Here is a 16,556-nt window from a genome sequence, read left to right on the forward strand (position 1 = left end):
AAACGAAACCGACCGTAACCGTGAGGGTGCGGGGTCAATCCCTGGCCTCTCTCAGTGGGTTAAGGATCTGGCATTGCCATGAGCTACAGTCTACAGTCACAGAGGGGGCTCGGATCTTGCATTGCTGTGGCTGTGGTGTAGGCCAGAGCTGCAGCGCCAATTTGACCCCTAGCTTGGGAACTTCCACATACTGGGACCTAAAAAGAAGAAAAGGGACTCAATTCAAGGAAAGGAAGGAATGTTCCAACAATCAGAACTGTCTGAAGACTGATTGGCTTGCCTGGGGGTGGTGAGCTTCCCGTCTTGGCATGGATCCAGGCAGAGGCCAGATGACACTGGGCAGGGTCCCAGTGGAGGGGGCGCTGCACAGGAGGGCAGGCCTAGGACTCCCAGGCCCTCGCCCAGGTTCTCCTCCTAGTGCCCTACCTTGTCCGAAGTGAGCCGTCCGGTGCACGTCCTCGGCGCTGGGGAAGCCCAGCATGCGGCACACCACATCCCCGTCCTTCTTGTCCCAGCCATCGTCACACACGGTGCCCCAGCGCCGGTCATGGTACACCTCCACGCGGCCCTGGTGTGGGCCCGTGCCATTCACCAGCCGGACCATCACGGCCTCCACGATACCTGCCGGGAGCAGCACTGGGTCACTGATCACCGCCTTGCTTTGGATTCAGCAGGGCCCCTCAACAGGGACCCTCCCCCACTTCCCACTGCCACCTGCAATAGGAAGGGGGCTGGAGCCACAGCCAAGGCCCAGATGGCGCCCAGCAAAGGCCAGGGCATCACCTTTGCCCTTTGTCACCCCTGCTCTTCTTTCTTCTTCCCTCTACTTTTTTTTTTTTTTTTTGGCCGTGCCCAAGGCATGAGGAAGTTCCCAGGCCAGAAATCAAACGCATGCCACAGCAGTGACAATGTTAGATCTTAACCACTAGGCCACCAGGGGACTCCCCCAAATAGACTATTGTTTTCAGAGTGGTTTTGGTTCACAGCAAAATCGAGAAGGAGGTACAAAGATTTCTCCTAGACCCCCTGCCCCTACACGTGCAGAGCCTCCTCCCCCACCACCAACACCCCAACAGACTGACTGCACGTTTGCTATAATCTATGCACCTGCAATGACACATCGTCATTGCCCAGGGTTGATGGGGTTCACTCCTGGTGTTATCCAGTCTATGGTTTGGACAAATGTACAAGGTCAAGCATCCACCATTACAGTATCACACAGAACAATGTCGAAAAAGCCCCTGTGCTCCACCTCTTCATTCATACCTCTCCACCTCCTAACCCCTGGCAACCACAGATATTGTTACTGTCTCCCCAGCTTCGCCTTTTCCAGAGTGTCAGATGGTTGGAGTCGCATCAAATTCAGCCTTTTCAGATTGGCTTCTTTCTCCCAGTAAAATGCACTTAAGGTTCCTCCATGTCTGCTCACGACTTGATATCTCCTTTCTTTTAGCATCAAACACTATTCCACTGTCTGGATGATGTACCACAGTGAATTTATCTCTTCAGCCATGGAAGCACATCTTGGTTGCTTTTGAGTTTTGGCCAATCATCCATAAAAATGCTGGAAACATTCCGTGCATGTTTTTGTGTGCATGTATTTTTAACTCACTTAAGTAAATACCAAGGAGTAGTAGGATTTCTGGATTCCGCTCCACTTTTGTTTGTTTGTTTTTTTGTTTATTTTTAGAGCTGCACCCGCGGCATATGGAGGTTCCCAGGCTAGGGGTCGACGCAGAGCTGTACCCGCTGGCCTACACCACAGTCACAGCAATGCAGGATCCAAGCCGTGTCTGCGACCTATACCACAGCTCACGGCAATGTGGGATCCTTAACCCACTGCTGCTCCACTTTTTGAGACCTGGTGACCAGCAGTCAGGCTTGCCAGGGAGGAGGGTGAAGGGGAAGAGAGAAAACCAAGGGATGGTCAAAACTGTGGGCAAGGGGCCCTGCTGGGTAACCTAGTAGGTGGGGAAACCCTCAGGGTGTCTCAGCCCTGCGCTCCATCCTCGGGGTCCACTTTCCCACTAGGCTATTGGCACGATATTGTTTGAAGCCAGGCAGACATGGGTATGAATTTTGGCTCTGCCCTTTGTTTGTTTGTTTCTTTCTTTCTTTCTTTCTGCTTTTTAGGGCCATACCTGTGGCATATGGAAGTTTCCAGGTTAGGGGTTGAATTGGAGTTACAGCTGCTGGCCTACACCACAGCCACAGCAATGCAGGATCCAAGCTTTTGTCCTTTTAGGACCACACCCGCGGCACATGGAGGTTCCTAGGCTAGGGGTCGAATTGGAGCTTTTGCTGCCAGCCTATGCCACAGCCACAGCAACGCCACATCCGAGCAGCATCTGCGACCTACACCACAGCTCACGGCAACGCCGGATCCCTAACCCACTGAGCGAGGCCAGGGATCGAACCCACAACCTCATGGTTCCTAGTCAGATTCAGTTCCGCTGCGCCACGACAGGAACTCCCCATCACTATTTTACATGCTACTAAGAAGGAGGAAGCTTGGCCAGTTGCAATAACATGTTACGTCAATTGCTACATGCTTCCAGACTTCAGAGGTGTTTTCACTGTGTGTCAGAGAACCAGTGAAATATCGCAATAGATGTAAAGAGCTTACAATGGCAGCTGGCACAGAGAAGACTCTTCTCTCTCCCTGAATGACCTTGAGAAAGTCTCCCAGCGTCTCTGAGGGCATTGCTGGCAACTGTGACGTGGGACAAGGCACTGGGCTATTTTGCAGACTAAGTAAAATGACCTGTATAAGGCTCTAAGCATGGTGCCTGGCACATAGTAGGAAATTAGCAAATCCTAGTTTGCCACCCACCCCCTTCTCTTTGCATTACAAAGTAAGGTGATACTTCTGGGGGAGGTGGGGGTCGGGGAACAGCTGCTAAAAGCCTTCTGATCATCTCAAAGCCAGAGTTTCACTGGAGTGTTACAGTGTCAGAGTGATACGCTGTATGTGGGAACTGGGATGGGAGATTGGGTCTCCACATGTGTCATCAGCAGCCTGCCTGCCCTGCCCTGCCATACATGGGGGCCTATCTTTACCTCTCAGGGACCCGACCTTCCTCACTTGACAAGATACTGCAGTGATCATTGAGATTTCTTTTTTTCTTTTTGGCTGCATCCATGTAGAAGTTTCTGGGCCAGGAAATGAACCCATGCCACGGCAGTGGCCTGAGCCGTTGCTGTGATAACACCACATTCTTTTTTTTTGTTGTCTTTTTGCCTTTTCTAGGGCCGCTCCCGAGGCATATGGAGATTCCCAGGCTAGGGGTCTAATCGGAGCTGTAGCTGCCAGCCTACGCCAGAGCCACAGCAATGCAGGATCCAAGCTGCGTCTGCCACCTACACCACAGCTCACGGCAACGCCGGATCCTTAACCCACTGAGCAAGGCCAGGGATTGAACCGGCAACCTCATGGTTCCTAGTCGGATTCGTTAACCACTGAGCCACGACGGGAACTCCCAACACCACATTCTTAACCCATTACATCACCAGGGAAGTCCTGGCCACTGAGTCTTAAATCTGGCCACACATCAAAATCATTAGGAAAACCGGTGAAAAGACAAATTCCTGAGTTCATTCAGACCTACTGGGTCAGAATCTTGGTGGGAGGAATCAGCAATCTATACGTATTTTTTACAAGTGTCCCAAAGGACTGTGAGGTAATTGATGTTTGTGGAGTGGCCTTTGGGAGTGAAAAGATTCAGGAATCCAGAAAGCTCCTTCCAGATCCACTGTTCAATGATTCCAAAACCAGGCGAGAGGTCAAGGTTGTTACTTCTGGCAGCCAGAAGCCACCTGGACATGTGGGCTGGAGATGTGACACAGTGACAAGAGGGTGACATCATGCAGGAAAATCCTTACATGAACTGCCATAGAAAACAGCAAAGCCCGATCATGTTCTGTTCCCAATAAGTACTGAACCCTTGGAATTTTTTTTTTTGGGTCTTTTTAGGGCTACACTTATGGCATATAGAAGTTCCCAGGCTAGGGGTCCAATCAGAGCTGCAGCTGCCAGCCTATACCTCAGCCACAGCAACTGGGGATATGAGCCGAGTCTTTGACCTACACCACAGCTCACAGCAACACCAGATCCTAAACCCATTAAGTGAGGCCAGAGATCAAAAAAACCAACATCCTCATGGATACTAGTCAGGTTCTAAACCCGCTGAACCACAATGGGAACTCTACCCTTGGACTATTTTTTTGTCTTTTCTTGGCCAGCTGGCCTAGGGGCTTCCCTCTTCTAATGATTGTGACTCAGCAGAGAACTTTGTAGGCTCCTGGAGGAGCTGGCAGAACTGATAAACCCCACAGCTGTGCCACATGAGAAAGGAGAGGAGTTGGAACTGGCCATGTGTCTGTTTCAAGCTGCCCAGGCTAGGAAAACCCCAGAATACTCTGTGCAGGGGCACCAAAAAAGTCCCCAGGAACCACACCAAAGATGCTGAAAGAGGACAGACTTGGAAAAGCTCCTTGAAATGTTTAATGCAATTTTCTTTCTTTTTATCTTTTTAGGGCCCCATCCACAGCACATCCCAGGCTAGGTGTCCAATCGGAGCTGTAGCCCCAAGCCTGTACCACAGTCATGGCTACAGCAATGCAGGATCCAACCCCAACCTTCAGCACAGCTCACGGCAATGCCAGATCCTTAACCCAATGAGCAAGACCAGGGATCAAACCCTCATCCTCAAGGATACTAGTCAGATTCGTCTCCACTGTGCCACAACGGGAACTCCTAATGCCATTTTCTATGTATCTCTCATCCCTGACCGTTCTTCCTGCATGGCTTTACGAGCTCCAGCCAGGAGAGGCTGAGGACGAGCAGGAGAGCACAGGACTCCTGGAGACAGAGACCACGGAGGGGCAGGATGCAGAAGCCAAGTAAGTCTGAGACAGACATGCCTGCAGGAGCAGTAATGACCAGCAAACCTGGAGCCACAGCAGCAAAGGCCACCTGGCCCTGGCTGGGGCTTGGCTCTGGTGGGGTGGCCAAGGTTGACATCAGCCTTGATTTCTCCCAGACCTGCCTCACCTCTGTCAGCACCCTGTCCCAGTGGCAGTGGGCCACCCAGGCCAGGAGGCCTCCAAGGGCAGCCTCAGTGTGGGGTCATCAGTGTGGCAGGAGGGTGCTGTGTGTCCCAGAGCCGGCCAGGCAGAGTTCAGGGTCAAAATAACAGGAAGAGACCGGGGGGAGTGTGGGCAGGCAGGGCTGATGTTCAGAGACATTCCACATCCTCTCCGTTCTGGCCAGCCTGAACTCACTCTGTTCGTGTCTTTATTTTGCCAAGTACGTGATGGCCATCTGTTAGGAGCCTGGTCCTGTTCTAGGAGCTGCGGATCCATCTATAACAAAGTCTCTGCTCGCGTGGACTGATATTTTAGAAGGAGAGACTAGCAATAAAACTAGGAATCAAATGAAAATTTAACTATGACCACGTGCAAAGATAGGAACAGAAGCACAAGAAGAGAATGGAGTGGGAGGGGAGGCTGTACCTTGGATGCAGAGACGAGGAAGCCCTTGAGTAGAGCCCTGCGTGAGCTGGGGGAGAACGTGGACCCCTCCTCCCATCTCAGAAAAACCCTCTCTGTACTCTGGCCTAAAAGTTTCTTGTCCTTTAAATCTCAGCTTGTATGTCTCATCTCCCCCAAAGCCTCCCTTGATCCCCCATACCTGGGCAGGACCCCTTTTGAGGACATACGTATCACTTCATATGATAATTTCCTATTATAAGGACACTGTAAGCATGCTGAGGACAGGACATCAGAGCCAGATGCAGCACCTGGTATACTGAGACACCCAAGCTGGGCCCCATGAAGGCACCCACAAATGGAAGTACCCACTCAGATAGTATACACCCAGGTGTGCAGGTCCTGACTAGTGGACACAGCTCCCCAGAACCACCAGCTTTGGTGGGAGCCTGAATGGAGAGTCAGCATCAGGGCTGCTCCTGTTTCCAATACCCTCTTTATTACAGCCCAGCCCTGTCTTCTTTTTTTTCTTTTCCCCTGTGGCACATGGCAGTTCCCAGGCCAGGGATTGAATTGGAGCCACAGCTGCAACCTACATACCACATCGCAATGTGGAATCCTTAACCCGCTGTGCTGGGCCAGGGATCAAATCAGAGCCTCCACAGGGACAAGCCAGGTCATTAGCCCACTGCACCACAGAAGGAACTCCCAACATCACAGCCCCTTCCACTCCCTCCCTCGCCGATGGCTTCTTTCGGTGGGATGGTCCTAGATTCTGGACCCAGAATTCAAGGTTTGGTACAATAACCATACATTCCAAATAAAAAAATAAGGATGTGGTCTGTCATGTGATTATGATGAGTGCTGAAGGATATCTGGAAAGTGTCATTCGGCTGCTGAAATATTAGAATTCCCACAAGGCTTCGATGTATATGGAAGTGGCAAAAGAATATTTGGAAACAGAACAACTTCAAAAAATTGGAAACACATGGTAACCATAATTGTGAGACTTAATGCGTCAGTTTCAAGGATGTTTCTGGTTTATGCCCCATGCTCCCCACAGATCAAGCAAGGTCACAGCCCTCAGGACTCCCCCCACCAGGGTTGGGCTCATCAAGCACAGAAGCCTATTCCTTGTCACTTGTTTCCAGACCCCCCAGAGTCAGGGCTTCTCCCCACAATGGAGGCTCAACATGGTCCCCTTGCCATGGGGTCAGCACATGCTACACACCCCAAAAAAATCCAAATTAGGCACATTTTAGTCTAGCTCCATCTCATAGAACATGGCACTAAGCTGTGATTTTTGCATCATTTTCTCCCCCCTAACAGAAGCCCATCTTGGAGTTCCCTTCATGGCTCAGCAGTTAACAAACCCAACTAGGATCCATGAGGATGCAGGTTCTATCCCTGACCTCGTTCAGTGGGTTAAGGATTCAGCGTTACCATGACCTGTGGTGTAGGTCACAGATGCGTCTTGGATCCCATGTTGCTGTGGCTGTGATGTAGGCCGGCAGCTATAGCTCTGATTCAACCCCTAGCCTGGGAACTTCCATACGCCGCAGGTGTGGCCCTAAAAAGCAAAAAAAAACAAAAAAACAAAAAACAAAAAACAAAGAGGCCATCTCTATGGATACCTCCCTTAGGAAGACTATAGGCTAAAGTTTGATCCGATTATGATGCAAACTGCCCAAATTCAGGACACGGCTATCCCATGAACAGTATCTCCAGCCTTCTTTGCCCTGAGGACTGCCAGGGGTGGCCATAGGCAGGCCTTTTCCAGGCTGAGACATGATGCCACCTTCTGGAATGCCCTTGGGTAAGTACCCAGTGACTGCAACACTGACCCCCCCCTCCAGCCTGAGAAAGACATCAGGACTTGCTAAGAAGTTTGGGTTTCTGTGGGCAGAGGGTGTAAACTCTGCCTTTTCCCAGCAGTTCCTGCCCTACAGCAAAGCTTTCCCACCAAGCAACCAACCACCATTAAGAAACATTCTCACAGCCCCACAAAATCAGATGCAGTGCCTGAGAGGCTGCTGGAGCCTGATTTGTGCACCACCGCCCCCACCCCATACTTCTTGTAAGTCCTGAGAGCTTATTCTTAGACGCCCACCCAGAATAGTCCCCAAGGAGTGGGCAGGGCTATTTGGAGTCAAGGAGATGCCTCTCTTTGCATAGGACAGTGTAATAGAGAAGAACTAATCTGACTCCTTGTAAATTCTGTTCCTTTTACTCTAACCTTTCTTTAACCTTTGTGCTCTGTTGCTGGCTTTGCACTCTTTGTAAAAGAATGTTGCCTATAGCCTGAAATATACAGGATAGCCTGACAGTGGCCTGACCTGAACAGAAAACAACATTAGCCTTGTTGGAGGTTTACAGGAACATCATGACCTGACTGTGACATGACCCAGTCCTTGACAGCTGCAAGAACAAAGCATTCAACACCAAGAAGTTTGCAACAACTAACCAGGCCCCTCCTTCACCTTGTCTTTAAAAGGGCTTTGCCAAAAGCCTTTGGGGAGGTCAGGGATTTTTTTCTTTTTCTTTTCTTTTTTTTAAGCTGCACCTGCAGCATATGGAAGGTTCCTGCCAGGAGTTGAATTGCAGCTGCAGCTGGGGCCTATGCCACAGCCACAGAAATACCAGATCCAGGCCACAGCTGTGACCCATGCCTCAGCTTGTGGCAATGCCAGATCCTTGAGCCACTGAGTCAGCCTGGGGATCGAATTTGCATCCTCACAGAGACAATGTCAGGTCCTTAAACCACTGAGCAACAACTAGAACTCCAAGGGCTTTTAAGGCATGAGCCACCCATCTTCTTGCATGGCTGTGCAATAAACTTTTCTCTGCCCCAAACTCAGGCATTTCAGTATTGCGTGGCTTCACTGGGCACTGGGAACATGGACTTGCACTCAGTATCAATAGCAGAGGAAGACAGAAGGCAGGGGTTTTGATTGTACAAAACCCAGGCACTCCAAAGTGGGCAGATGGAGAGGGCTAGACCAGGTTGAGGCAAAGGACCTCAGGCTTTCACAACTGCATGTGTCTTCCCTTAATAGCTGCCCCTGGGGAGTTCCTGTCGAGGTGCAGTGGAAATGACTCCAACTAGGAACCATGAAATTTCAGGTTCGATCCCCGGCTTCACTCAGTGGGTTAAGGATCCGGTGTTGCCGTGAGCTGTGGTGTAGGTCATAGATGTGGCTCAGATCCTGCATTGCTATGGCTGTGGTGTAGGCCGGCAGCTGTGGCTCCAATTAGACCCCTAGCCTGGGAAACTCCATATGCCGTGGGTGTGGCCCTAAAATTAAAAAAAAAAAATTACCTGCCCCTGAGAGGCCTCTTTACTTCTTTCTCTGCATCCCACATCAGTGAGCCCTGGGAAATCCCTCCTGAGCAAAATGTGGATGAGCAACTCCGCAGAACCCCTGCCCTGGAGGAGTCCCGTGTGGATATCTGAGCGTGACTCACAAAGGCAGGCCCCTAGGTGAAGAGAATAGCAAACTCTTTCTCTTTCTCTTGTTCTGGGGCCCCTATCCTGCAGACTGGCATCTACTTGGACATGTGGCCACAGTTCACAAGTGGAGGGGACCATAGTGACCGCAATGCTGGTGCCCACCCTGCTCTCTTCGAGAAGAGCCCCAGCTGCACATCATCCCTTGTCTGGGAGACCCAGGCTGAAGGCAAATACCCAGTGGTTCTTCCTCACTGAACACCTGGAAAATGGGTGGACAGTGTTCTGACCTGATGGCTTATCCCAAGCCCTGGTCCACTAAGTCTTGGGCAGAGCTCTTCATTACGCCCAGAAACATCCTGCTGTTCTTTTTTCCCAGCTGCCCCAGATTTGGGGTCAGGGGTTTTCCCTTTTTATACAGAGAAGTAGACAGAGAAGAATCCCTTCAATCAAAGCCTTGACAGGAAGTATCAAGACTTGTCTCCATGTGTAACTACAGGGGAGGAAGCTTATGCCAGAAACCCAGGGCAGGTCACATTGCGGCTCAGTGTTAATAACCCTATATAGTGTCTGTAGGTTCAATCCCTGGCCTCACTAAGTGGGTTAAGCGTCTTTCATTGCCACAAGCTGCAGCATAGGTAGCCAATGTGGCCCAGATCCCATGTTGCTGTGGCATAGGCCAGCAGGTGCAACTCCGATTCAACCCATAGCCTGGGAACTTCCATATGCCATGGGTGTAGCTGTAAAAAGAAAATAAAGGAAAAGAAAAGAAAAGAAAAAAGAGAAGAGAAGAGAAGAGAAAAGAAAAAAGAAAAGAAAAGAGAAGAAAAGAAAAGAAACCCAGTGCAGGAGGCTTGCCCTTTCTAGCTGGGTAGCCTCTTCTTTGCTCTCTCCCAGATCAAAAGTCTCAATCATTTCAACAACATGTTTTCGGGAGCATCAGTGCTTCTAATCCCTGTTTGGAGCTTCCCATCTAGTTGCAAGGTCAGACCACAGAACCCACCTCTTCATTCCCTGACCTGTTCTTTTGGGAGCAACCATGAGGCTCCCATCTACCCTCCTGCAGTAGGACCACAGGTCTGCTCCAGTCCGGACCAGGCCCCTCAGTAAAGAGGTGGGGCTAAGGCACAGATGGGGTCAGACGGTGGAGAAAAACAATGCATGGTGCCTGGATAAGGGAGTTTTGCATTTTCTGGGGCATCTCTAGCAAAAACTTCCTCACACTCAAGTGTGGGCTACAGATGTCACCACTATTTGTAGATACTTTAGGTAACTGTCAGGTAAACTCTAGGCTTTTCTAACCATCACAAATGATGAAGAAGCCTAGAATTTGCCAGGTGGTGGAGACCTGGAGACCACATTAATCCTGACTTCCTGTGATACACAAGGAATCAGAGGCCCAGATAGGTGCTGTGTTTGCTCAAGGCCATCCCACAGTCAGTAGTAGAAGAGATGGGCCTGAACTTGAGACTTCACACTGAAGCCAATTCTATGTCTATCTATTTCTTTCTCTTAAGTCATTCAATCTTCATGAGATCTCTGGGCTTGGTACACTAAGTCTGCTGCACAACTTTGATGCAAGATGCCTTTGGATGGAGGAGGAGTTCCATTAAAAACGATGCCTTAACCCTTGAAATATAATGCTTTTGCCCCAAATGCATAGAACAGTTTGGCTTCTCCTAAGTTTGTTTTTTGTTTGTTTGTTTGTTTTTTGGTTTTTTTTTAGGTCCACACCTGTGGCATATGGAAGTTCCTAGGCTAGGGGTCCAATTGGAGCTGCAGATGCCAGAGCCACACAGGATCCAAGCTGCATCTGCGACCTACACTGAAACTTGTGGCAATGCTGGATCCTTAACCCACTGAGTGAGGCCAAAGATCGAACCTGCATCCTTGAGGATACTAGTTGGGTTCTTAACCCACTGACCTACAGCGGGAACTGCTGGCTTCTCCTAAATCCTGTGGGAGACCAGGATGATGAAAATGCCCTGGTGAAGCACAGCTACTGCAGAATTTGTATTTAAAAATGAACATGTTTCTGTTTCTAGTCAGGGGAAGGACAAACCAGTCTTAGCTTTGGGGAAAGTGATAGTATTTATTGATATCCAATCTGATCCTACTTCCTGTGCACAGATTTGGGATGCTGAAGATACACTATCTTTTACTAACTCTCTGGACAATGTATGCATTTCTTTTCTCAGTTACTCATTTATTTATCCAGCCAGATGCACTTATAGAGTCCCTACCACATTCCAGAACTGTACTAGGTGCTAAGGATGCAAGACACATAAGTATTGTCTTTGCCCTTGAGGCGCTCAAATGAACTAAGCCTAAAAATGGATTAGATGGGAATTCCCATTGTGGCGCAGCAGAAACAAATCTGACTAACATCCATGAGGATGCGGGTTCAATCCCTGGCCTCGCTCAGTGGGTCAAGTATCCAGCGTTGCCACGAGCTGTGGTATAGGTTGCAGATGCAGCTCAGATCTGGTGTGGCTGTGGCTGTGGTGTAGGCTGGCAGCTGTAGCTCCAATTTGACCCCTAGCCTGGGAACTTCCATATGCCTAGAGTGTGGCCCTAAAAAGCAAAAAAAAAAAAAAGGATAAGACCACAGAATGTCAGAGCTGGCAGAGACTGCAGGGACTTCCCAGTCCAAATCCCTCCTCTAGAGATGAGGAAACTTACCTTCAGAGCTGCTACTGGGATGCCAGAGCCTTCTCTTTCTAGACTACTTCTCCTTTCAGTGTTGGCACTTTCAGTACTGCCTAGGCTGTAGTACAGAGTTAAGCTGGTCCCACGTTAAACCAGTAGAGCCAAGATGGAAGCAAGCTGGCACTCCTTAGGCCAGAGGTCACTGCTTGAGAGAGCTTAAGAAAAGCTCTTAGGAGTTCCTGCTCTGGTGCAGTGGAAACTAATTCGACCAGTAACCATGAGGTTACAGGTTCAATCCCTGGCCTTGCTCAGTGGCTTAAGCATCCAGTGTTGCTGTGAGATGTGGTGTAGGTTGCAGACATGGCTCAGATCCCGCGTTGCTGTGGCTGGGTGTAGGCCAGTGGCTATAGCTCTGATTCGACCCCTGGCCTGGGTAGTTCCACATGCTGCAGGTGCAGCCCTAAAAAAGAAAAAAAAAAAAAAAAAAAAAAAGCTCTGAATCTCTGAGGGTTATGTGTACCTATCCTATTTTCCCTTTGGAAGAGACATGATGTTTTATTTGTCCACAGTCCCTCAATACTTAGTATTCTACCTGGCTGGCTGAAAATGCCAAGTACATGTTTGATAGGTAGGTGGGATAGAGGGCAGATGGGTGAATGGATACATGACCATATCAGTGGGTCCAATCAGGATCCCCACCTAGTACCTCCTGGTGCCTATATCTCCCTGGTTCTAGCCTTAACCTTTAGTGCCTGGCTGTTCAGAGTAGGTGCAGGGCCCACCCCTTGACCCACCTCCCCAGGATGAAGGCCATGACTGGGCCCTGACCTTGGTTTGTATCTATCTGTGCTGCCTTCCTGTAGATCTTTCTAGGTCATTCTGTAGATCACCCTATTACTGGTTGGTCTCTAAACGTGGATCGACCCAGCCATGGGGACAAAAAGGGATAGAACCCTGCTTCGTCTTGGGACACAAAAATGCTTCAGGGCAATTCCAAGCTGCCCCTGCTGAGTGCTTGTGGAGGAGACCAGGGCGGGCAGTAGGGGTGGGTGGGAGGGTGGTGAGCCAGGAGAAGGGGCAGTCAGGGCATGCTGCCAGAGATCTTGAGTCTTAGAGGCACAAGGACACTCTCTCTTCCAATTTCTTCACCTGTCACACTCACTTCTCAGGCTTGTTGAGGGGATCAGTGATAAAGATTCTATCCTTGACCGAACTCTAGCCACGATCCTCTGAGCCCTCTCATCAACCAGGCCTCAACTTTGTCCTAGAAAGACATGAACCAAATAGTAACACAGCACAGCTTATTTGCTTTTTTGTTGTTTTGTTTGGTTTTTTTGTTTGTTTGTTTGTTTAGGGCCACTCACACTCTTGGCATATGGAGGTTCCCAGGCTAGGGGTTGAATCAGAGCTACAGCTGCCAGCCTACACCACAGCCACAGTAATGCCAGAGCCGAGCTGCATCTGCAACCTACATCACAGCTCATGGCAACACTGGATCCTTAACCCACTGAGCGAGGCCAGGGATTGAACCTGAATCCTCATGGATGCTAGTCAAGATCGTTAACCACTGAGCCACGACGGGAACTCCTTAACACAGTTTCTAACATCTCCAAGCTGCATCCCTGGGCTGACCCTAGTCCCCCTACAAGTGCCTGCCTGAGAAAACTCAAGCTGCCAAAAGAATGTACTGTTTGTTCCACCTGCCACCTGAAGTTAGGGTCCGTCTCCCAGCATCTGCAGAAAGTGTGGGGGTCCTCACTGGGATCAGCCCCCGTCAGTAACCCAGAGGCCTTCACGGGGTCCAATTCCCCTCCTGCTTTTAGTAATTTCTCATTTCCCTGATTCTACTGAGCCCCCACCCACCCCCTCCCATCCCCTCAAGTCTCCCATTAAAATGCTCAGTCACTGCTGTACAAATGGAAGCTGAGCTCGGTTCCTGCTGGCCTCTTTTCCCCCACTGCAATAGTATATTATTGATGGAAGATCTGTCCTGGCCACTCTAGCACCCGGCTTGGCTTACCTCTGACATCAGATGCGACAAGACTGGCATTAGACAAGCTGGTCGAGGCATATGCCATGCTCACAGCCTGCAGCCACTTCCCTTCCCAGGGGTAAGGCCACCAGGGATTGACTCATCTGGCTCAGAAGCTCTGTCCGAACCACTATAATGATAATTAGCAAGACCACCCAGATTCTCTTAGGAATTGGGTGGAGGGGGGAATATTCAGAGAGCAGAGAGCCGAGTAGAAGGGGAAGCAAAAAAAGAAGGACTGGTGGAATTCATAAGCCACGTTGGACACGAGACACTAGAATGATGACATGGAGCCTTGGGCTGAAGCCCCCAGAACAGGCTCTGCAAGACCCATTTGTATTATGAGCCCTAGTCTTCCAAAGTCTTCCCAGGCGTCCTTACCATATGACCCCACTACTTGCAGGGACCAGTGAGTCCCTGGTCCTTGCCATCAAAAACTGCCCCAAAAGAGCACCTATGAATCCCAAGCACCCAGCTAAGGGCTAGGGAGCTACTTGCCTCCTGGGTGCTGGGTTCACTGGGGAATTCGGATGGAGGAAAACGTGGTGGTGATTCCTGGGGCGGGGGGCAGCAGGGGAGAGTAGGAAGAGGCTGGTTCTGGACTCAGGAAGAGGGTTTAAAATCTGGCTCCATTATGGACCAGATGGGACCCCTCTACTCTACCCTCTTTTCTTTCTTTCTTTTTTTTTCTCTTGCTTTTTTTTAGAATTGCACCTGTGGCATATGTAGGTTCCCAGGCTAGGGGTCAAATTGGAGCTACCGGCCTACACCACAGCCACAGCAATGCAGGATCTGATCCGTGTCTACAACCTACACCACAGCTCATGGCAACGCCGGATCCTTAACCCCACAGAGCAAGGCCAGGGATCAAACCTGCCTCCTCATGGATACTAATCAGGTTCGTTCATGCTACACCACAGTGGGAACTCCCTATACCTACCCTCTTCTTAAAACAGGTAAAATGGTGATGGTTGGGAGCCATAACACATGTCAAGGACTTGGTACATCACGGGCGCCCATCACTCTGAGTTGCCATTCCTCACCCCCACTCCACAGCCAGCACTTCACTGAGAAACGTATGGGTTGGCTCTGACGCATCTTCATGGGTTGCTGAGGATGGCTTGGCTATCAGTAGCCCATCAGCGACACGGCCTCAAAAGCCTCCTTGCAAAGCAAGCCTGCTGCTTGGGCAGCAGGAGCAAGAGGGGCTCATGGCTCCAATTGGATTAATCTCCTAACTTCCTCTGCTCTTCCCAGGGAGCAGTTCCTGGCTTCTAAGCTCATTAGGGGAGGGGGACAGGGGTGTCGGCAGAAGACTGGCTCCTGCTGTCACCGAGTTTCTGCTCACTAATGCAAGCGGGATGTGATTCATTAAGCAAGGCGGCTGGAATGGTCTAGGAATGTGGCGTGAGGGCTGAGGCCGTGCTGGGGCTCCTAGCACACACATCTTAACACATCTAATCTGTGGGGATTCTTGCCTCAAAACAAATACCTTTGCTCCCTTTGCCTTGTAAATATATCTATAGGAAAAGCAAGGTCCCAGACAAGCAGGCTGAGTCTGCTCCAGATCCCCTGCCTTGGCCTTGACTATCTGAGCCCCAGAGCTGGGAGAGACTCTGGATGTTGGCCTTGAACCGCTGCTCCCCCTACCCCCCAAACTTCAAGTACAGGAATCTTCTCCTCTCAGGACCATGCCTGGCTGCTGCTCATTCTGCCTCTGGGAATGGAAGGGAATTTGACAGTATCTCTTGGGGATCCACTCCAGGATATTTTTTTTGGGGGGGGGGCTGTACCCTCAGCATATGGCAGTTCCTAGACTAGGGGTTGAATCAGAGCTGTAGCCGCTGGCCTATGCCACAGCCACAGCCATGCCAGGTCCAAGGCAGGTCTGTGACCTACACCACAGCTCATGGTCGGTAATGCCAGATCCCTAACCCACTGAGCAAGGCCAGGGATCGAACCTGTGGCCTCATGGATACTAGTCAGATTCGTTTCCGCTGAGCCATGATGGGAATGATTCCAGAATTTAACAAACAGCATATGGTTTCACTCCCAGGGAGCTGGCATCTCTGGATGGCCCTGGAGTTTCTCCATCCAATTATTCCCTACCTTAATTTACTCTACATGCTTTGGGTTTGGCGGTTATAATTGGGAGGCGGGAGGCAGAACAGCTTCCTCTTTCTCCCGCATCTGGTGCATCTGGGGAGAATAATAGAGGGAGTGGTGCATTATTTGGCCCCTCATCAGGTCTGGGAGGACAGCTTAATGGCCAGTAGTTACCATCTCCAAACCGGTTTCTAGGGCTGGGGTGGCCTTAGAAAAACCCTTGGGCTTGTCCACACCTGGGTCAGAGCTGCTCCAAACCCAGCTACAACAAAGATGGGTTCTAGGTGCTGCCCGGAGGAGATTTCTAGTCAAGGATGGACAGTGAAGGGAACGCATATACACTCGGTCCCCAGGTTCACTCGACATGCCAAGTGCCAGGGAGAGCCTCATGCATATGTTTTCTCATTTACTCTTCACCCCAGCTCTGTGAGTTGATCACTGACTCCCACTTCACAGAGAAGAAAATGGGCCCAGAAAAGTCTTGCCTAAGGTTACACAGCTGCTGCAAGGTGGAGCCAGGGAGAAAGCAAAGGCCTTTCATTTTCAAACCACAGGGCCTACAGTCAGGATGAACACTTGAGACCAATATTTAATAAATACTTCCCTGTACATAAAATGCCATTCACCTATCTCCCAGCAGCCCTCTGGGTTTGCAGGAATTTGTGTCTCTAGGAGTAAGAGAAAGAGCCTGTGACTTAAAGCAGTGGTTCCTGGCCCTAGGCTTTATGTAAGAATCACCAAGGATGCTTTAAAATCTACAGGAGTGGGGTGGGGGGTGGAAGGAGGGGAGGGAAATTTTTGAATAGTTCACAAGTTATGTAAATGCACAGC

General features: G+C 50.2%; 1 protein-coding gene across 1 annotated transcript in view; it reads right to left on the bottom strand.

Moving 5' to 3' along the window:
* SCARA5 (scavenger receptor class A member 5) overlaps window positions 1–16,556 on the bottom strand; it is a 131,708-nt gene that overhangs the window by 12,933 nt on the left and 102,219 nt on the right. Inside the window, 1 exon segment of the mRNA XM_005670449.3 lies at window positions 427–621. Within this exon segment, the coding sequence (XP_005670506.2) occupies window positions 427–621 (195 nt within the window).

This window comes from Sus scrofa, chromosome 14 (genome assembly GCF_000003025.6).
Source record: "Sus scrofa isolate TJ Tabasco breed Duroc chromosome 14, Sscrofa11.1, whole genome shotgun sequence".
Lineage (NCBI taxonomy): Eukaryota > Metazoa > Chordata > Mammalia > Artiodactyla > Suidae > Sus > Sus scrofa.